Source organism: Chelmon rostratus, chromosome 18 (genome assembly GCF_017976325.1).
Source record: "Chelmon rostratus isolate fCheRos1 chromosome 18, fCheRos1.pri, whole genome shotgun sequence".
NCBI lineage: Eukaryota > Metazoa > Chordata > Actinopteri > Chaetodontiformes > Chaetodontidae > Chelmon > Chelmon rostratus.
In genome coordinates this window covers 15275122-15297333 of record NC_055675.1, presented here as the reverse complement: position 1 = coordinate 15297333, position 22212 = coordinate 15275122, and the positions used below count along the sequence as shown (strand labels likewise).

At 45.7% G+C, this 22212-nt stretch overlaps 1 protein-coding gene across 1 annotated transcript; it reads left to right on the top strand.

Annotated features, from left to right (window-relative positions):
* Window positions 1–15827: 15827 nt before the first annotated feature.
* Window positions 15828–21905, top strand: mycn (MYCN proto-oncogene, bHLH transcription factor). Its single transcript, XM_041959175.1, has 3 exons — window positions 15828–16491; window positions 16925–17570; window positions 19852–21905. The coding sequence occupies exons 2-3, from the start codon at window positions 16946–16948 to the stop codon at window positions 20625–20627; spliced, it is 1401 nt and encodes a 466-aa protein (XP_041815109.1). The 5' UTR covers window positions 15828–16491; window positions 16925–16945; the 3' UTR covers window positions 20628–21905.
* The last annotated feature ends 307 nt before the right edge of the window (window positions 21906–22212 follow it).

The window sequence follows — 22212 nt, the reverse complement described above, 5'->3', positions numbered from 1 at the left end:
TCTGCTTTCACTGAAATAGTTAAAAGTCTCTGCTACACGCTGAAGTGTCAACTATTACCCCAGGAATGACACGACATGATGGATATCTACAAATGAGGTTACTTTCATTTAATAAGAGCAGCTGGCGTGAAATCAAACACTGCTGCTTGTGCCTGTGATGTCATGGTTTTAATTCGAGATTCAAGAATCAAGATCATTGAGCATGGACATGTCAACGAACTTTGCATTGCAACCCCCGTAATACGCCATTTAAAAAAGTCAAAGAGTTAAGTTTTAAAGTTTTAATCAGGAAGTCATTCAAAAACAACTGCAACTGCGATCGAACCACAGCGACAAATCAACTGCATTTCCTGTGGCTGCTCCACAATAAAACTGTTTCCACAGTAGAATGTTTTTAATATGAAGCAGCAGGAAGTTGTGTGTTAGAACTGAATACAGGTCTGATAGGATGAAAAGCGAGGGAACAGTGAACGGTGAGGCTGGGTTACTGCACTGGGTTACACTTTCATGTCTATTCCTGTGCATTCCTTGTGTTTAGTTTGGCAATCGCAGTAAATAGTATTAAAAAAATGCTTGATTTTATTAAGTTGATTATAATTTTAATTTTAAAACTCACTTCTGCACTTGCTTTCTGGTATTACTATTGGGTTTGTCCCGCACAGTATTCTCAGAACTGCTTGTCGGGTGGTCAGCTAGCTTTGGGACCCCTCCCCCAACACCTTTAGGACCTCTTAAATCTGTGTCACTTCTGTAACTTTCCAAACCTGACGATCCGGCACTCACACCCACTTCAAATGATACAACCTTTCGGGACTTCGTAGCGCTGCCTTCTCTTGTCCTACTGATACTGGCCTTTTTAACATTTTTGCCCTTTGTGCCAGTCCCCATTCTGTGTGAGTTTATTGCCATTTTGGGAGACTACATGTGGAAGCCGGTAGATAAAATAAAGAATTAATACTTTAATCCCCGTGAAGCCTGCTTTATTCAGTAGCACTGACAGCACAAGGCACAGTGTCCATTAAACAAATCCCACTACAAACTCTGACACAACCACACTCTTTCCAAATCACTGAGTCACTTTTCAAACAAATGATACCTGTGATAACACCTCACTGTTTGCCTCCCAGCCCCCCTTTTTCTTTCTGCCTTTCTTTTCTCTTTGTGTGTGTGTGTTTGGACCAGGAAGCAGCCTTCTTATCAGAACACACAACCCCGGCGGACAGGAGGGCAGCCTGTGGAAGCTCAACTCTGGGTAAACTTTGCCTTAACTTTGAAGCTGGCCGTGTGAGTGCTTGTCCTCGGGGCTGCGCGGAGCACTCAGCACCGGTGGCTCTCCAAAGAGGAGGTCAATGGGACAGGTAAACAGGAAGTGCCAGTGCGGTGATTGACAGCCTGTTTAGACACAAAGAGATGGATGCTCGGAGAATGCTGACTCACTGGCAAATCACTCACTCGCCGGATTTTGAATATAGATGCTGCAGGGCATGTGGGTGCTTTTTGTTCTGCTATTCACCTATAATAACATGTCTCCCTTTTTTACTTTTGTGTATTTTATATTGAAACTTTCCTTCTTGTTTTCATGCTTTTATCTTCTGGCTATACATACATTTTGTGGGTTGGCTTTTTTATGGCAACTGCAGGAAAGAGATGTGTGACATTCTTCAAGCACAAGAAGGTGCTTGCAACCAATTTGCTTTTTATATGTGCCTCCCAGGCCAAAAAAACCTGCGTCCAAATCAATATTTCATCTAGCTAAAGCCATTACCAATGCTCAAAGGGGGGCTGTGACATGCAGCAAAAGGCACAAATGTTTTTACACTGTCTGGACTTTGTTTCCCAGGGGGAGCTATTTGTTTGTGACACAGCGCTGCTTCACTCTCTGACCCAGCAGAGGAGGAAGTTGCTCTCTTTTTCCCACAATTCTGAGTCAAATATTCTAAATAAGGCCACAATCCTGAACTTGTGGTCTCCATCTCCATCTCCTCAGCTGAGGTCCTCGCTTTTATTGTCTTCACGCAGCTTTCCGCCGTGCAATATTTGTACTCCCACCTCCATCGTTCCCATGCAGCGACGCCGAGGGTGCTCGCGGGCCAGCAGCAGCCTGGGTGGCAGACTGAGGTCTGGGGCTGCAGCTTGCTCATGCTAATCACGTTGATTATTGCGATTACAGACCATTTCCCCCCCTTGTGTCACGCTGCAACTTACTGACCTGGATCTGACAGAAAGTCCCGGTTGCCATTGGCGATCTGTCTTCCTGTTCTCCTCCATCCAAGTCCTCACCACCTACCCCTCAACCCAAAACACCCCTCCCTCCTTTCCTCCACTCAAACACAATCGGTCCCTGAAGAAACTGCGAGACTGTTTCCTCAACCCGTTGCCAAGCAAGTCATGACCAAGAGGTTTACTAGAAACACACACACACACACACACACACACACACACACACACACACAGGCTAATTTTCTGTCTACATTTCCCTTTTAGCCAGCTTCCTCTTTTTCATTAAAGGCTGGCAGTGGGATAAAGTTTTCCCTGCTACTGTGTGGCCAGCAGGCATGCAGATGTTTTTAGCCTGCTCCTTGCCCATATGTTTATCAGATCCCTGCGCTGTTTCATAATCTACATTATAAGCACTGAGCAGATAACAAAGCCTTTGATTTGGGCCTGATTTCCCCTTATCCCCCATGTTAAATTTAGCACAGTGATTACTGAGTGTGATTACGGGCCTCTGCGGCCTTATGTAAATCATATGGGACCCACACACACACTGAGGTCCCGCTCAGACGACGTGCTGTTGCGCGGTCAGGGCATCAGGAAAGTAACATTGAAGGACGCAGGAATTCTTTACCTTAGCTCACCTTGCACTCAGGGGTACTCAGGCTGGAAATTTGAGTCTGGGATCCTTCTTATCGGCGCTCTTTTCCAAGAGTCACAGACGCTTTTCCTGCCTGGCAACACTCTCTAAAGCTTAACTCCCCTGTGTGGCATATTATAGTCGATTTGACCTCATACGTTTGCAACCGAGCCACAGAATATTACAGCGTTCCTGAGGCAGAGCCCAATCAGGCCTCTTTGTTAATGACGCTCAGATAAGAATACCCTAATGACAATGAGGCACATTTTATTGTGCCTGCTGGCAGACAAAACAGCAAAGAGAGTGAGAAGAATGGGGCTTGTCAACCCTTCGATGTTTCTTCATGGCTGTTTTCTCAAACATTCCTACACTCACTGGGTTTTTAATGACCCAGCACTTAAACAACGCAGGCAAAGTCATATTAAAATCATCAACTTTTTAGAACAGATAATTACTAACAAGTAATAGATCATTTTTTTCTTCATATTTAAATTTTGCTGTCTTCCACACAAACTGCTGTAACTTCTCACCTACCGAACACAGAGTAGTCAGCAGAGTAATCACAAAGTCACGTGTTCGGTCGTTGCAACACAGTTTAGAGAATATCATTGCTTTTTATAATTTTTTACATTTTGACAGTTGTTAAAGACAAATATTTTTTAGGAAGATGGTTGGTCGAGTGCTTTAATCACTCAGAGCAACTGTTACAGAAACTTTAACCTTAGCGAGGAGGCGTGGTTGACCCCGGCGCGGTTACGATCCCTTTCATTTCTGGCCTTATTGCGTCAGGTGGAAGATGTGAGCGTATCTCCACTGAGATCGAGCACAAACATTATCCCTGCACCATCTAATCTGTAGCATCTCAGACTCTCTGCCTCACTGCCAGCGTTTGGAGAATACATCTCCTTCCTCTTTCTCTTCTGGCCATTTTCTCCTCTGCTTAGTAAACTCTTAAAACTCCTCCTCCCTCCTAACAGTTTTTCACCTGAGGAGCTCTCTTAAGGGCTAAGATACTTTGAGAATAACTTTAAGAGAAACTCTGAGAAAACGTCATCAATTTTCTTAGAGTTTCGTCAGTCAGAGCAACTCTATTCATGAGGAATCTTAATGAATATGTCCCCAGAGGTGTGCATTTGAGGGTTAAACTGTATTTACTCAGGGAGAGTTTGCTTAAGATGTTCCCACCTCGGGGCTGTACCTGAGCAGGTGCATTTATCTTCAGCAGAGTGCTGACTCGTGACACCTCTACAGCAGAAGCAAAGGAAAAGGTCACATTTTTAACGTATTATTCCAGATCTATCGCCACAGAAGATCGGTGATATTAGCTGTCCAAAGCCAACATTTTCTACAAGACATGTGAAGGAAGATGGCAGTTAAAGCTGCACATATATTCATTTCTTGACAATAGATCAAATGAAGATGAGATGAGGTCGCTCATAGTGACACACATAAACCCACCAGCTGCCCAGCATCACAAGACAACGTTAGAGAGCCGGTGTCGAGCAGCTAGAAGCTGTAGAGCAAGACATTTTTGCAGGAGCTGACGGGGAAAACAAAGGAGGGGGACACTGAACTATGTGCTGCATGTGTACACAGGCAAATGTTTGCTGCCATATTTGTCATGAACTTTCTAACCTTGAACATGTCAATGTTTTCAGTTGTTTAAAGCCTAAAGAATGGGAGCAAGATCACCTTCTCAATCACATACAATGAACCCTCATTGAACCCACCCCCATTTCCAACATCTGAAAGTCTGACAAACACCGTATCCGAAGCACTAGGTCAGCATTTTTGAAAGCCATCTGATTGTGTCTGGGTCCAGGTACGGTCCGCCACAAATAGATGCCACCACTAATTTCCTGCAAAGCTGGAGACACATTATGCACGCTCTCCGTCATGAGCAGAAGAATAAATCAAAGCCGGTTAATCGAGTACCACATGCTCGCACTGAGAGAGGGGGGCGCAGACATTTTGTCGTGAGGAGGAAGAGGGAGGAGGGCAGCAGCCATTGAAGAGAGAAACACCCGGAGGAAGCGCTGGCGTGACCTCACACAAGAGGAATGTAAGATGTGGCTTAATTGATTAGAGGACCACATGATGGAGGTCTTCAGAGAAGAGGGTGGGAGGGGGAGAGGCCTGCAAAACAAGTTTTTTTTAAGGGGGGGGGTTGACCTTGTGGAGGGCACAAAGGTCACAGGCCTGTAGGCTACTGGTGCCTGTCAGGAATTCATCCACAAAGACCCTCCATTCTAATAGATTCACATCAATTGACAGCTAAGCGTGATCAATGATGACAAGACAGGGCGACGTGCTGGGCCACGGGTGGCTGCAGGAACACTGCGCCCCTGTGGTCCGATTATTGTCCTCCCCGCTCCCTCTTCCTCACATTATCTCTCCTCCACCTCTCAGCCTGTCTTCGCCTCTCTTTTTGTCCTTTTCTGTGCACGCGCCCCGCAGCAAGGTGGGTTCAGACAGCAGCAGGTGACGTGTCACGCACACACAAGGGCGCGCACAGCCCGAACAGATGGAGCAGCATGAAGTGTCTGGCAGATTACCGTGTCGGTGGTCAGTCTGAACCCGAACCCCACTGCTCAGCTCCCGTCAACACCACCAACCGTCCTTTGTGGCGACTAAACACGCACGCACATAGCAGCGAGCTCAGGCGGAGGTGCGACTGCGAGCTACATACTAAGCATCTTCCCCTCCCAGGAGCTATTTATATCCCCGGCTTTCAGTTCAACCTCCAAAAACATCAGAACGCATCTTCAAAACAAAAGCGTCTAAATATAAAGTGCTTTGCATAAGTTGTCACACAAGAGATCTGTTTTAATTTGGGTGTTTGATGCCGCCGGGACTTGACTTTTCTCGCTTAGAACAACACTTTTCCGCTGTGGTGCTTCGTGTGGCAGGCCGTCCGATTTCTTAGAGCATTCTTGACAAAAAGCTCCAGGGAGAACGATGTGAGAGGGACGCAGGGAGGGAGGAGAAGGAGAGGGAGGCTGCCACAGGCCTGTCAATACTCCAATCAAAGCCAATTCTCCAGAGACGGTCAGGGGGACGAGGGAGCATCACTATGACAACACCCGAACCCCCAAAATCAGGACTTCAAAGGTGGAGAGGCGTCCCATTGAGTGAGTGGGAGACCACCTCCTGCAGTCATTTACATCTCATTAGGACATAACTGCCTTTTAACAGCAAGGAGTTTAAACACACACACACACGCACGCACACACACACACACACACACACACACACACACACACACACACACACACACACACACACTCTCCATAATGTGCACAAGCATCGGTATGTGCTGCTTCTCCCATGACGGGAAGAAACCAAACCAGACATTCACGTCCAATTTTATTACATACGTTTAGCACGAGTCATTAACTCAGGTAACCATGCAAACCACTCCTGTGCAGCACTAAACGTCTGCGTGTCATGTTTCATGTCTTCATCGTTTCTATCCAGTCTACTTTCCCCAAGCTGCATTCAGAGCAAGTGGCACATGTCACGACAAATACGACATCTAATCAACTGACACGTGTTCCTGACTAGTTACAGTAACAGGTGTCACGTCGTTAACACACTTATCGTTCTCTCCATATTAGTTCAGCACAGAGTTGTACAAAACATGTATCTTTATTTGAATAATCATATTTATACTAAACCAATCACCACTATATATATCCACTATATATATACTGTATGTATGTATATATATATATATATATATATATATACACACACACACACACACACTTACTGTATATACACATATCTAGGTACATTTAGATACAGTATACATATGTACACATGTACATATATACACATATCTATATATATAATTTCATTGTTATTTATGTATTGGATTTCTTTTTTGCTAAACATGGTAACTGTGTGCTTCTATATTTGGTATTTTTATTATCTTTGATATTTTTATTATCTCTGGCTGGGAACCTGATTGGAACTGCAGTTCAGTTTTTAGAGAAAATGACAATGAACCTTCACTTTTTTCCCCCTAATACTACTCCTGTTATCTGTATTTAGCATATTCAGCAGCTTCAGTTACACAGTGACTGCAGGTTTACAGACCTGCTCGCTGTTTCTATGTGACACAGACAGACTATCACTTTCTGCTTTATATACAGTTTATTGGTTTTCTTCATACCGTACATGTTTGCTCTACTGACATATCAAGGCTGCATCCACATGTATTTGACTTTTTAAACCCTGTACTTGATTTTGCACAGTTACATCCCTTCCTACTATCACTATCCTATTAGTTTATTGTTCACTCTGCACATTAATGTTACTTCATATGTGTCTATATGTACGTTCCTAGTGCATTTTGTTGTATTGGCTCTAGTGTATTGTGTGCAAATTGTGTACAAAACATCTCTAATTCTAGCAGCACTACTACAACTATACAAGTGCACCCTCTCACATACATCTTCACACCTTAGACATACAAGGTTACACACTTAGACACAAACACCACACCACGACATTTGGGTCGCGTATGAACTGTCAACAGACGTGACAGACTGTGAGGGCTAAAATTATGAGCTTAACCTGGAGCTCTGAATACCACAGGAGGGTCCGGCACAGCAGGAAAGAATCACTCATCACAGAGACAAATGGATCCTTTGCCCACTGATGGCGAAATGCTGTCAGGACAGCCATTTCTCTGGACCGCTGACTTCCTGTTTAGACCGGGGTTCAGCAAATCACCAGTGATATCATTAAAACGGTGCCAACAACACCGCTTCCTGTCAACACAAACATTCACCTCAGATTTATGGCCTTGGTTTCCTTCTTCTCACCTCGCAGGCAAACAATTATTGTTGCTGGTTTGAATGAACTTCTCCTCTCTTCTCTTTTCGTGCCCCTTCCTAATTCTCGTAACTCATGCTAATCTGACTGCAGCCGACTGACAGGACGGAGCATGTTTGCAGGAAGTGAAACGCTCCATTTTCTTTCTCCTCCAAACTGCACATTGATGATGTCAGGGGGTGATATATCGACAAGGAGGCTGGGAACCCAACCCTCTGGGAGGAATGTGTTTGGACGCACACGTACATGCACGTGGAAATGCACACACATTAACACACACTGAGGGCCTTTCCTACCGGAGGTGTTGAAATGCTTGTAAGTCCTGAAATGCCAGTTGAGACGCTGAGCTCCCCTTTCACACACCATGCAGACAGAGACAAGGGAGCTGACAAATGGATGCGTTGAAACATATTAACCATCTCCCTTTGTGAGCAGACAAACATTTAATCTGGCTAATGACCCCTGAGGATCAAAACAAATGCAGGGAGATAAAGACGGGCAGGGGAAGGAGGAGGGGAATGCTAAAAAGAGCTCATTGACCTCCAGGAGGGCTCTGCAGGGTTCACTCGGGCCAAGGGCTTCTTTGGTTATGTGGGTTATGTGTATATGCGCACATGTGGATTTAAATTGGTCACAAAATGAAATACCCGCTCTTACACAGGAGGCTGGTGTTTAGGAACAGACAGTACTCACATGTGATCTCATGAGTCTGTGTGGGGTGAACACAAATCCAAACAAAAGCTTTTGGTATCGCAGTCGCCATCAGTGTTCATCACAATAAACAAGTCACTTAGCGTGACGCTGTCTCGATAGCCTTCTTCCCCTCAAACCCACATCGGCTCTCTATCTGCAGCCAGTGATCGCGGCGGTAATGTTATGATTACACAAAGCGCATCATGCTTTATCTGTTATCTGTCGTTATATCAAAACTAACCAGCAGCTGCACTAACCAGTCAGAGGAGGTCAACCTTTTTTTTCTTTTTCACCTTTCATCATCCAACGCATTCACGTTGTCTGTGTTGAAACACTCAGACACACAGAGCTAGCCTGTTGCAAACACGTAGCTTTTATTTGTTTGAGAAAGAAAGCTGTTGTTGTATGACCTGCACAAAAAGACAACAATGGGGACTCAGCCAACCTGTTTTTTTGTGTGTGTTTGTACTTTTAACCAAAATAGTCTACCTTCAATTTAAAGCAGCATTCTTCTGGCTGCTCAGGGACGCCACAAACGAACACTGAAATCTTTCAGTTGATATGTCTAACTTGTTTGCAAAGAGCTGCTTATTTTCGCATCCAGCAGATGCGTTACAACATAATTACTCATTTAAAACATAAAACCTGCATTCTCTCTAATGGCCACACCACTGGCTGCAAAAAGAAGTCCAACTGTATGAGGAAATGAGCCTACTTCTCCCTAGATTGATTACCACAGTAAACGTTTTTCTAATGAGTTTATGGTCTCAATCGCTAGTTTCAAGTCTTTTTCAATAGAGCATGATGTTCGTTTTGTAAATTATGGTCCCATTTAGAGTAAATTAGATGGTACAGCAGGGCTGCTACCATAGCATGTCCTCAGGTTCTCAGTCAGATCCAATCAGGATAGAGGTGCAGCAATGCATATCCTCCCCAGCTCCACCCCCTTCTCCAAATATGGCCACTTCTGGCTCCAAAAAACCAAGATGGAAGCAGCCATAACGCCAAACTCTTGGCTTCAGAACAGCAAACCAGTGAGTGACATCATGGTGGGTATGCACTTGCACACTTTACACTTTGGAGTCGTGTTTCAGGAGACCTCTGTGTCCAATAATCACTCTCTTTTAGCTCTGTTTTTGGTCTCCACCAACTCCCGAGAGAAACATCTGGTTCTTCAGCTGCTTCACATTCTGGTATGTTCACCAGTTTGTCACTAACTTTGTGCATGTGATGTTTGGTGCTGAGCAGGTGGCTGTTAGAGCTTTTTCATTAAACCAGCTGGCCACTGTGTCTGGAAATGACGGTCTGAGCGCGAAACAAAAAAGTAAAATTACAGGCTGAAAAACCAAAACAATGAGCTGAAAGACACTATGGCAGGAACTGCACATTTAGAGTTACACATCATCATATGATCAGATTTTAACATAACAAATATTGATTATAGCAGCTTTAAGTTCTTCCAACCAAAATATACTGTATTCATATAACCTCAATTAAAAAAAAAACAGACCCACAACTAAACCATTTCTAATTTAGAGGGTGCTAACCCAAGCTGCAGACCAGCACAGTTCAACCAAATAAATGTCGTGGACAATTGACAATATCGTTGACAATATCATGAAGCATAGGACCAGCATTCCTTTAATTGTGTGTTTCATATTATGTGACAAAAGACGCCGTGAGAATATGTTGACTGATTGTAGGCCACGATACCAACAACTGCACCGTCAGTGAAATAAATATGGATTATGGAGATCAAACAATGCAAAAGAGGCAAAATAATTCCATCTTGAGTCTTATAATGCAATATCTACACAGCTGGCTCATTGAATAGACAGATCTTTGTAAGATATGCTGGAACAATGGAGCATACAGCTAGGTAGATCAATGGCAAGCGATAGATAGAGTTGATCACTTAAGAATGTCTTTGCTTATAACAGCAGAGTTCATTTCAGAGTATGTGGTTCTCCAGTCTGTGTGACTCACCCCCACCCATCGTCAGTTAAATAAGGCTTCCTTCCCCTGATTCACGACTCTACAAACTCACCGAAGCCTCCATTTTTTTCACAAAGAGCAACAATAGGCCTGTAAAACTGTCAGGCCGAACCTAAATTTACGTACGACACTTTAAACAGACGGACTAAACGTTTCTGCCAGGCGAGACAGGAGCGGTTTTCTAAAACGGGTGGAGTGAGGGGGCCGTGGGTGCAGGTTTCATTGTGTCCGGCTGACTGCGGGTGAGCTGGCGGAGGAGCTTTCCCTTTCACTGTGAAACTGATCAAACCAAATGGATCGTGTTGCCGGTGCCCGAGCTGTTAATCCATCACTGATATTGATTTCCAGTTGATCGTCAGGCCTCCTAATGATGTTCACCTTCAGGGCCAAGCTCATTGATTCATGGTCACCTGATCCATAACTGGTAAAGCGATCCATGCAACGACAGCGATGCACAATTACCTCCCATTTTACGCTCTAATGGGAACTGGTGTGGGCTGCAACTGATCAATCCAATGAATAAATAAACAGACATCACTGATATGGGACACAGCACGCTAATCTAAATCTAAGGACGATTCACTGTCAGGATTTATGTTATAACCTCTCTTATAATTATCTGTTTCTAATCTACACTTTCACAGAGATGTGCATATCTCTTTCCATCTCTGAGAAAGCTCCCACGCACAGAGGATGCCTGGTTACCGTCTGCATGAAATCTCTCAACGCATTCTTCACCTGGTCCACTGGTAGGTGACAGCATTTCTTCCAGTTAATGTGTCTGGTATTTCCTTTACAAGCAAACCCGTAGGCCTGGCTCAGGCTGAGAAATGATTAGGCTGTGGCATTGCTGTAACATTTTGTGCTAGCAGACGATCCATTGCCCAATAGGAAGTGTGCCTTTAAATCCGTTTTTCAGCTGTCCCCGAGCACATTTCCTAATGCAACAAAGGAAGGATCAAGCCGGGTGGAATGGATTACACCTGAGATCCTGGCAGTGCTATGCACAGACTTCACTCAGGTGGAAAAAGTGATGTTTATATGCTGCGTGAATCACCTGATGTGCCGGTTTAATTGTACAGGTAGACCTGTGGGCATACTTAGACACAGTTTGGAGGGCAAGATCTAACAAGACAGCAGCCACTTCCTTTGCACAGCCACGCTTCTGGCACTCTCAAAATGCAATATCAAAAGGCCAGAATACTTCCTCGACGAGTTTATCCTTCCCAAAATAGACTTGATGGGAAAATATCCCCCCGAAATAGACATGGGAAAACATTCTCTTTCCAGCGCATATTTGTCATATCGGTTTGTATTCAAAACAACTTTATATTGGTTGAGAAAATGTTTTGCTAGGGTTGTTCGCAGAGGAATTGCTATTCAGATCTCGTACAAATTCCTCAGCGCTTTGTTGCAACTCGCTCCAGCTCCTCTCTACGAGGCTCAATCTCTTGCAAAATCTCGATGAAGTCATTTCTGGCAGCGACATCACAAATAAAGAGCTTCTTTTTACCTGAATCATCATGTGAGGATCGTGCCCTGTCAGATTGCATACAGTAAGTGTCACATACAAAGCAGAAATTGTCTTTTAGAAGAGCTCCCTTGAGCGATGAGAAGGGTAGAATACCTATGCATCTGATAACCTGAACAGTATATTTGAACTTTGAGGTATTCCTCGAGAGAATCACTATCAAGGCCAATAGTAGAAAGCTGCACATGGAAAGTGCTTGTGTTTGGTACATATGTCTGGTAATAACTGTCTTTCATAGTGATGAACAAAACACATGCGGCACTGTAAACACAGTCTGTCTCCTGCACAAGCACAAGGGGCACAACCCCAAGACCTCACACAGAAGGCTGACAAGGGATGTTAAACTGGGACTGAAGCTGGTGTTTGATTGCTGTTAAGAGGTTTTGCGGATAAAGTTAACGCCTGGTTTAGTCTGGGGTGAGGTGAAGGTGATGGGGGATGTAGGCTCCAGCCCGTGTTGGGGTGGAGGGGTTTCGCTGGGGCTGAAATGCAGTGATGCGGATCACGGGCAAACAGGGCCTCTTGTTGGACTTGGTTTGTTTGAGGGGAAGATGCCGCTGTGGAATCTGGACTGGACATGATTAAAGATGAGGAAACCCAATGAGGAGACCCAATGCCTCGCCCGGGCTGAGAGGGCCGCCTTGCATGCTGTCTCGTTCCTGCAGCATCTGACTCCCGAACGAGCACCGGCGTTCTGAAATGTTCGACTCTGCTTCTCCTGGCTAGAAGTGGATTATTCAGACTCTTGAAAATACATGTTTAAATACCAGAATGAGTAACACGCTATTACCCAATAATAAAAATTGTTGTGGCACATTTTATTTGAAGAGCCTGGGAAAGAAGACAGAAGGTCTTTGTTTGCAGTGTAATGGAAGAGGTTATGTTCATGTCTGACAATGTTTCACCACTGCTGTGTTTTTTATTTTTTTGATGTCTTTTAAGTCCTTGTGGGCTGGACATTTGCATGAGCATGACACAATAACTAACTAATTAACTATACTGTCAGGGCGTCATAACTTTTACATGCTTAATGTTAGCTGCACTACTTTAAAGATAACTGTGAATTCTTTAAGACAAGATACTTCTACTTGTTTTAAAGATCTTGGTCGGTGAACTTTCTCGTTCTGTTGGCAGACAATTTTTCTTATTTTAACATTTTTCCTTGTTTTTGAGAGCTGAGTTTGTGAATTGTATATGTTTATGTTTGTATGCAAAGCACAAAATGGTCCATTTGACACCCTTCTTTTGCTAAATCTTGAATATAGCAGCACAAGGAGGAGTAAGCACTACAAAACCAATAGATTTTTCATTTAGGAGGCCAATTCTTTCATTATTTTTAAAGAAGGGCTTCATCCATGTCAGAGTATTATAACCATGTAACTGAGTGGAACACATGTTGTCCAGATCAAGCAGATCAAGTGGAATGCAAGTTTTTATATGAGTATATTTTGTATTATAGTGTCCTGTAATATGTTTGTAAGGTAGGTAATATACACATATATGCTTTAAATAGGTCTCAGTACAAAAAGCACTGTTAGCAAGCCCAACACAAACAGAGAGCGGTGACTGACAGCAACAAGCTGAATATTTGCCACGTTATGGGTGAGTCGAGGTGACGCATCAGCCGTATACCTGCTGTATCTTTTCAGGCCACCTGCATCCATGAATGTTTACACTGAAAACACAATTATGACATCAATACTAACCTGCACACACACACACACACACACACACACACACACACACACACACACACAACTCAAATATTGATATGATGTGTGAGCTCCCTGACCCGACAGCCGCCACGTCACTGCGGCATTTTGTTCACAACATGCTTGTCTTTGCACTCTACACTGGGGTGACTTATGAATCTTTTATCAAAACTGGCCTAATTGCTTAACCATCCATGTCCCGGTCCAGCGGTGAATGGTGGGAGGGAGACTGGGCATGCCATAACTGTCATAAAAACAACAGGCAAGGACGCCAGGTCCAAGTCTGCCTTTTCCTCCCCATCTCTCTGTCTCTTTTCATATGGGCTCTGTTTATCCGAAATAAACCTATTGTGAGCAGGTTTTTTTTTTTTTTTTATGAGGGGGACTCCATGCCGAGCAATAATTCTGTGAATATAACAAGTTGTAGACCACTGGGGAGAAAGGAGGATGCGTTTTTGTTGTTTTTTTTTTTCTTTTCTGTGTGTGGGTGGAAGGGGGTTGGAGGAGGTTTCGCTGATATGAATACAGATCAGCAGTAACCAGACATAATAATCATGTCAACATCTGGGCAATTTAGGTGCAAATCAGCGGGTGAACATGTGCAGTTTGTGTCTCTTGCAGCAAGCGTCGTTCCCTCTATGCCAGCACACACCACAGCAGCACAAAGCCAATACCCCCCCGATCCATCTGCTGATTTTCTGAAGTGTTTGTTCTGCATAGAAAACAAGCAGCAGCACACAGCTTCCTGCCCTCACCCTATCTCCACCGGACCAAAAAAAAAAAAAACCCCAACAACTATCTTTTCTGTTCTCACTCCCACTCTCTGCTCTGTTTCACAGCAGAGGAAGCTGCTGCTGCTGCTGCTGCTGCTGGACGCTCAGAGCCGAACAGCAGTTTGAGAAAAGGCAAAAGAGCGCACGGACAAGAGCCTGTGGGGAGTTTCTGACTCCCAACCATCTCCCAAGTTCCTGGGAGCCGACGAGCCGGTCCCAGGAAACTCCCTGCTATCCCTGCTCTGTGGACAAAACAGCTGCACATTCTCACTTTTCGCTGGCTGTGCTCGTTTGAACTCAACCCCGACAGAGGAAGCAAAAAAAAAATATATATATATCCCAATATTTCTACATGGGGGGGCAAAAAAAGTGTGTTTCTCCTATTAAACTGCAATTTCACTAAATTTATAACATTTGTGATATCAGTTCTGTGAAATTAATTTACACCTTGAAATGTACATAGAAATAAATAAAATGAAATATACATATGCAGTGTTATCATCTTCTGCACCTTTAAATGTACATAGAAATAAAATGAAAAGAAAATGTGTCTATGTATATAAATAAATATATGAATGTTTACATGGGTGTCTATTGTCAGGCTGAAAAATAGGCTTCCAGGAAAGGCTCCTGCTCACAGCTCGTGCTCAACTGGAATCCGTTTTGTAAACGTTTTCCTTGAATATGTCAATATCAGGGACTGTGTGTGCGCCTGTGCCTGAGTGCATAATTACAGATGCGCCATTCCTCCTAAGCTGTCATTAGAAAAGGGAATGGGAATGACTCCAGGCTACAACCACCGCTTGCGGTTACGTAACATGCTCTTCTCGGATCCTGTCTTATCCCGGAGACAGCTGAAAACTCCCCGGTCCTGCGCTGCCTATTGTCTGAGAAAATGTCGCTCCTCACAGCCCAAGACGAGTTTGTTATTTTTCCAAGTGGCATTTTTTCCCTTTCATTTTGGGGGAAGAAAAGGGGGGAAAAATCGACTCTGCGTTTTGAAGTCTTTGTCTGTCTTGCTTCGCTCCGTTTGGCTGGCGGTGCGCGCCTCTGCTGCTGTTCTCCGAGTGTCCGTGAGAGGGCGCAGCGAGCCTTGCTTCGCCTTCCATCCAGGGATGCTGGTGGCCCTCAGACAAAAGAGAAAAAGAGCCGCGCAGGGGAGCGAGAGACGGGCTGTGGGAGTCGATGTGTAGGAACACATCTCTAGGCATCCTTTGAAATTAATGACAAACAAGTGTGTGAGCAGAGGCAGCGATGCTCATGTATGATTCTGAATGTCACATATAGAAATCACTACAATTTAGGAAATGTTAACCAAGCATCAAACCCAGTGAGTCTTTTTTATCTGCGCGTTAGAAATAATTACTTTAAAAACACTTATATTAAGCAATATAAATTGTGTCATTACTGTGCAGTAAATAAATGTTATTTGAGGGTCGTTTGTGTGTGTTTGTGTATGTGTGCGCGTGTGTGTTGGGGGGTTGATGGTTTTAAAACGCTGCCCTTCACTGCACAGTTCAAGGCTCCAGGTCAGCGGTAGCATCCAGGCTGCTGCGATGCCCTTGAGCAAACCGAGCAAGACATCAAATCACTAACAGCCTCTGGTTACTTGGACTGTTTCTGAGCTGATCCTGAGTCTGACATCCCAGAGGAGAGCCGGGGAGCGCCTGAGGCTGTCAATAATATGTATTTTCTTTCCCCCTTCCTCTCTTACATTCTTTCTTCTTTGCCTCCTTTCTTTCTTCCTTGTCACCTTGTGTGTGTATGTGTGTGTTTTTTTCTTGCTTTCATTCTTGCTGCACTGTTTAGGCTATTTTTTCGCTTCACCTTGAAAGAAAGCTCCCAGCCAGCCTGTCTCCCGCGCCGCAACAAACCCAAAGCCCGACTGTACCAGCCCCCAGCCAGGGTGGGAGGAGTCTCCTTTCCTCCCGCAGAACTCGGTGTATAACACTCTGCAGCCAGCCACAATGTGTGTCAGAGGACTGTCTGTGCTCCCAAAGTAGATGACTGCTCCAAATCTGGTGTCTGTATTGCTGACTGCGAGATACGAGAAAAATTGGTTCGCACATTATCATCCCGAGTCAGGACAAGGTGAGCATCTTCTCATTTCAGCGGTCACAATCAGAGACGTGTTATTATTTCCTCGTATTTTTCAGACTGGACATACTCTCTGTTAGATTTGATTGTTGTCATTCCATGTGTTTCTCTCTAAATGTGTTTTTGTGAGTGTGTGTGTGTGTCCCAGTCGCGTTTTCTGGCGCGTTTGGCGAGCGGCGAGCCAATGCGTCGTTTTGCACAGTTTGTGCGTCACGGTCACATTTACGCACATTCTCCTGTGAGACTTTGTGTGGTTTTTTAAACCCCACAGAGAAGCGAGTGTGGAATTTGGTTGAGCTGACTGTGTGCCTGTGTGTGGGCTTTGACTCATTTCCACTGCGCAGTTTTCAGGTGTGATAGAGGAGCGGGGGAATGGGAGAGACGCTCTTTCCTTTTGGAGACTAAAGTACCTTTTGTTCCTTTACAGGTTTTTCGATTGTGGGATAGAATGCCGGCGATCATAAGTAAAAACTCCGATTTGGAGTTTGACTCCTTACAACCGTGTTTCTACCCGGATGAGGACGACTTCTACTTCTGTGGTCCCGACTCTGCGCCACCGGGGGAGGACATCTGGAAGAAATTCGAGTTGCTGCCCACTCCGCCCCTCTCCCCGAGCCGAGCAGCGCTACCGGGGGAGCCGGCGACTGCCGCCCCGGAAGCAGACCCTCTGGGCTTCGGCTTAGGGGACCCACTGGACTGGGCTTCGGAGCTGCTCTTCCTGCCCGAGGACGATATCTGGGGGGCGTCCGACGATGGGGACCTGTTCGGCTCCGCTTTGGATACTAACCCCAACAGCATCATTATCCAGGACTGCATGTGGAGTGGCTTCTCCGCCAGGGAAAAGCTGGAGCGGGTGGTCACGGAGAAACTCGGCAAGGCTATTTCCACCGCCACAGGAGGCGGCAGGAGCGTGTGCGTCAAGGCGCCGGAGGTGGTGAGCCGCAGCTCGGTGTCAGAGTGTGTGGATCCCACGGTAGTCTTCCCTTTCCCGGTCCACAAGAGAAACGGCAGCAGGGACTCATCCGGGACCGTTAACACATCCACAACCCACGCAAGCGCTCCCAGTGACTCCGGTAAGAATGTGGAGATGCGCTAAAAGCCTTTGTTTCCGTTTTAAAGAAATTCTGGTGCCAAGAATCCTCCAACACTAAAATATCACATTATTAATATTTTGTTTTTCTCATGCTTCTTCTTCTTCTTCTTCTTCTTATTGGACTGACTGGAGCTTGTTCATATGACTGGCCCAGAATCGGATTACCTCGTTACACTGCACGCACACACGCGCGCGCGCGCACGCACACACTGGAGTAGTGACACAGTGAACGAGGTTTATGTAATCAGCGGGCTCTTCATCCGGCAGATGGCAGTAAAATGGGGACTTGTGCGCCTTGCTGAACTCACTTGGCACCCGAGCCAAACAAAAAGACAGCACACTCGCTGGCTGCAGCCGGGCCAGGCTGAGGCAGGGGAGGATGAAAAGGTGTCCGATAATGTGATGAGCTGATAAAGTGTCAGGTTCGCGGTGCCGTGAATGCTTCCATTACGCATGGATTAAGGAACAATTTGCGCGCAGTGGGAGAGAAATTGGCACTTGTTTTGAAGCAGTCTGTACAAACTGTCGCTCTGAGTTAAGATGATGACTAAAATTAGCCCCGAGACCGAGAACAGGAGTTAAAAATGAGAGAAAGGCTGTAGCCCACCACGAGAAAAACACAATGACACTCCAGAGTGCTTTTCTGACTCTTTTGAGCGGTAATGTAGGAAGCAGTATCTGTTTAGATTGGGAAATGAGTGCTGTGTGTATTTAATCGCGTTAAGACTTCATCTCCCATCTATTAATGCCTATGAGTTCCCTAAACAAACACTCACGAGTCCTTATCGGCGTGTTTTCGCTGTGAAACAGTAGTACAAAGGCCTCCAGCTTGGCACAGAGGGTAGACTCAGCCAGCCTTGCCAAACACCTCCTCCGCCGCGAAGAAAAGGGGACGGAGGAGGGCCTTGGCTGCCTCTTTCAGGGGGGTGACAGCTTTGAACAAGCGCTCCATCTCGACAGCTGTCTCCCTGGCGCCGCTCCAGCTCGGAGGCTTAAAAGGGTGGTGATCCGATCGCCTGCCGCCCCGCCATCCTGCGCACAGTACCGCTCCAGTGCGCTTCCGCCGCTCGCAGCGTTTGAGGCGCGTCCTCTTTTGTGTTGCACGCGTCATGTACTTTCTCATCAAGCACACTTTAAATGAAGCAATGCAGGTTTGTCTCAATGGTTAAGGCCAGTCTTTCTTTGAAAGATGCCTACACGGGAACAAGGGAGCGCAGCTGCACAGATGTTGGAGAAGCTTGGATAGTGCTCTTAGAGAGAACTCTTTATTTCTTGCACAAGGCTAATATTTGATCTCCCCAGACAGAAATGTTGTGCCCTTTCTTCTATTTATAATCTTTCCAGCTCCAATAAATGAGCTGCTCTCTTCTGAGTGAAACACCAAACAGCTAAATCCCAGCTTCACATGTGGCAAAGCCAGCCACGCCCCCTCATCCACCCAGCTGTGCCCAGCTTTGTTTTGATGGCAGCGCCAGACTGCTGTGTGTGTGTGTGCATAGCGTGTGTGTGCGCGCAGTGTGTGTGTTGAGACAGCATCCCCGTGCAGCGGTGTCTGAAGTGGGTTACTGTAAGCTGTAAAATGCCACACTCTTCAGATGCTCCTGAGCTGATAATGAGAGCCATTATCACAAAAGGCATTTTAACTGGGCCTCACACTCTCTGCCTCATGATTGGCCACTTCCTCTCATCTTCAAAGGCGGTGGTCCGTGATAAGTCTCAGCTGCTCAGCTCCATCTCAGCGCAGGTATTAAGATGAGGAGCTCAGCGGGGAAAAAGGAGCTAGATATTTTTCTCTTTTTTTTTGCTCTTCATCAGAGGTCAATGTTAAAGTAAAGTTCTTAAAGCCTCTGGTACTAAAGCGAGGCTCTTAATGCGTCACACGCTGTCAGCGTGACCGGAGCTGCACTGATAAACTGAAGGCCTCAGAGTAAAAACTGTCTCGTCTCACCGGAGAAGCTTAGCAGAAGTTCTGAAGGAGGGATAGAGAGAGAGAAATCCAGCCTGTCTGTTGAGCACTGAGACTGAACATGTCAACGCCTGCAGAGTAGATTAGTTGAGGAGTGACTGACACTAAGCATTAAGAGGTTTCTGCTTATGCAAACAGCATTGAGCAACGCTCTCGCCCCCACACACACTCTCTCTTGATCTCGCTCACATATACCTGTCACCTGCTGGTACACATAGATGACATAGTGGGAATGCTTGGTGTGTGAGACAGTTGAGTCACTCACTGTTCTGTTTTGTTTTTTTGTCCTCCCCAGAAGAGGAAGACGACGATGACGACGAAGAAGAAGAAGAGGAGGAGGAAGAAGAGGACGAGGACGAGGAGGAGGAGGAGGAGGAAGAAGAGGAGATTGATGTGGTTACGGTAGAGAAGAGGCGCTCCACAATCAACAAGGCATCACCCATGGCGACGGGCACCGTCACCATCTCTGTGCATCCCAAGAGCCAAGAAGCAAGAGGAACTGTCTCAGGGTCCGGCGTGGTGAGTCGCTTCATCAGCCGAGCTCCTCAGGAGCTGATCCTGAAGAGGAGCTCGGTCCACCAGCAGCAACACAACTACGCAGCCCCCTCACCGTACGCCTCAGACGACGACCCTGCCCCGCCTCCTAAGAAGCAAAAGACGTCAGAAGCGCCGCGACCTCCCACCAGAACCATCTCGTCGTCCTCCTCGTCCTCCTCCACATCCTGCAGCTCTTTCACCAGCACGTCGGGGCATCGCAGCAAGCGCAGCGCCAGCGGAGACAGCAGCCCGCGGGGCAGCTCCGACTCAGAGGACAGCGAGCGCCGGCGCAACCACAACATCCTGGAGCGCCAGCGCCGCAACGACCTGCGCTCCAGCTTCCTGACGCTGCGCGACCACGTGCCGGAGCTGGCGCACAACGAGAAGGCGGCCAAGGTGCTGATCCTGAAGAAGGCCACCGAGTACGTGAGCTCGCTGGAGACAGAGGAGATGAGGCTCCAGCAGGAGAAGGACAGGCTCCAGGCCCGCAGGCAGCAGCTGATGCGCAGGCTGGAGCATGCTAGGACTCGCTAACAGACAACCACTACAACACAGAAACACTCTCATATACCCTGGATGACCCCCACCCCCCTCTGCCTCAACTCAGTCTGTCTGAAACACACACGCAGGTCTATACACTTAACACAGGCCCACATATCTGTTGTACACATGCACACAAGAACATCTCAGAGGACGTTTATCTTCAGATGCCGACACACACACACACACCTGGAGGAGGGGGGAGGGGTCGCCGGAGGGACGCTCGGACTTTCACTGCCGCCACTTTTTTTGCACATTTGTTGACGTTAAGAATGTTTAGGGTTTACTTTTTCAATCCAGTCACATTGAGGAAAGATTAAAAAAAGAGAAAAGAACGAGGAAGGAGAGAGGACACACCTTGTTTAGCTCCCCCCTTCCTCTGGTTTTTATATCATTTCTATTTGTATCTTGTTTTTTTTTTTTTGTACTCACTGTGACACCAGCCTGGAATCAGGTGACTCCCACTGGGATGGGGTGTCAGAGGGCACTTTGCTTGGAGAGTTCACGTACAAGAAAGCAGTGCACACTTACTTTGCCTTCACCACTGCAAAAACTGAAGAGACTATGACGACTGAGGCGTTATGGGTCACACAAACAATGCCACTACAGGTTCTTTCTCTCACTCCTCTCTCACACTGGTGCTCAAACCAAGTCAGTGGATGTATAACTGTGCACCTTGCTAGCCGACACTTTTGTATATAACAATAGTGTACAGACAAAATACACTCAGATCTGCCTTGTTTTGTAATACATTTTGTCCTTGTTTTTTTATACATGTCAGGAAGCTGCCAATAACTAGACTGGAAGTTTATATACCTTTAAAAGTACTGTAAGGCCTCGATTTTTGATGGTCATGAAACTTTGTAATATAACAATATATTGTTTTTTTCTTCTCTTTTTCTTTGTATTGTATCATATTACTAATTCTACACACCTTTATGCTTTTAGTGTGAACCTGATACATACTAAATTTGATACTTATATTTTCGTATGAAAATGAGTTCTCGGTAGATATCACTTTATCTCGTCACCCCCCCCCCCCCTTTGATCTCAAATAATTCTTTTGTACAGCAAATGTGTTCTATCCTCATGTACCTGGCCTTTTTCTTTCCTCCTCTTTTGTTTATATTTGTAACTATCGGGTGCATAAAACTGGGTAAACGGATATAAGATGTTTGTTTTTTTCACTTTTAAAATGTACATTTAGTGCTGCAACTCATAGCACTTTGAAATACCTCATTTTGAAAAATAAAAAGACATCATAAAATCCTATTCCTTGCCTTTGTGGATCTTTCACCGTCACTCAAGCCGGGAGCGTCACCCTTCGCCCTTTCATACGTGGCTCTTTTCTCTGTTTTATTTTTCTATCTGGCCCGACATTTCCCTATTTGTTTTGTTGCCTTTCAAAGACTCATCCTGACAAAGAAATAAAGAGAGTGTCTTCTGAATCCTCTCTGTCTCAGCACCCTGCGGCTGCCTCCCCCTCTGTAGCCTCTCACACCCACCCACACACACACCTACACACACACACACACACACACACACACACACACACACTCTTCAAGTGCACCGGAGCACA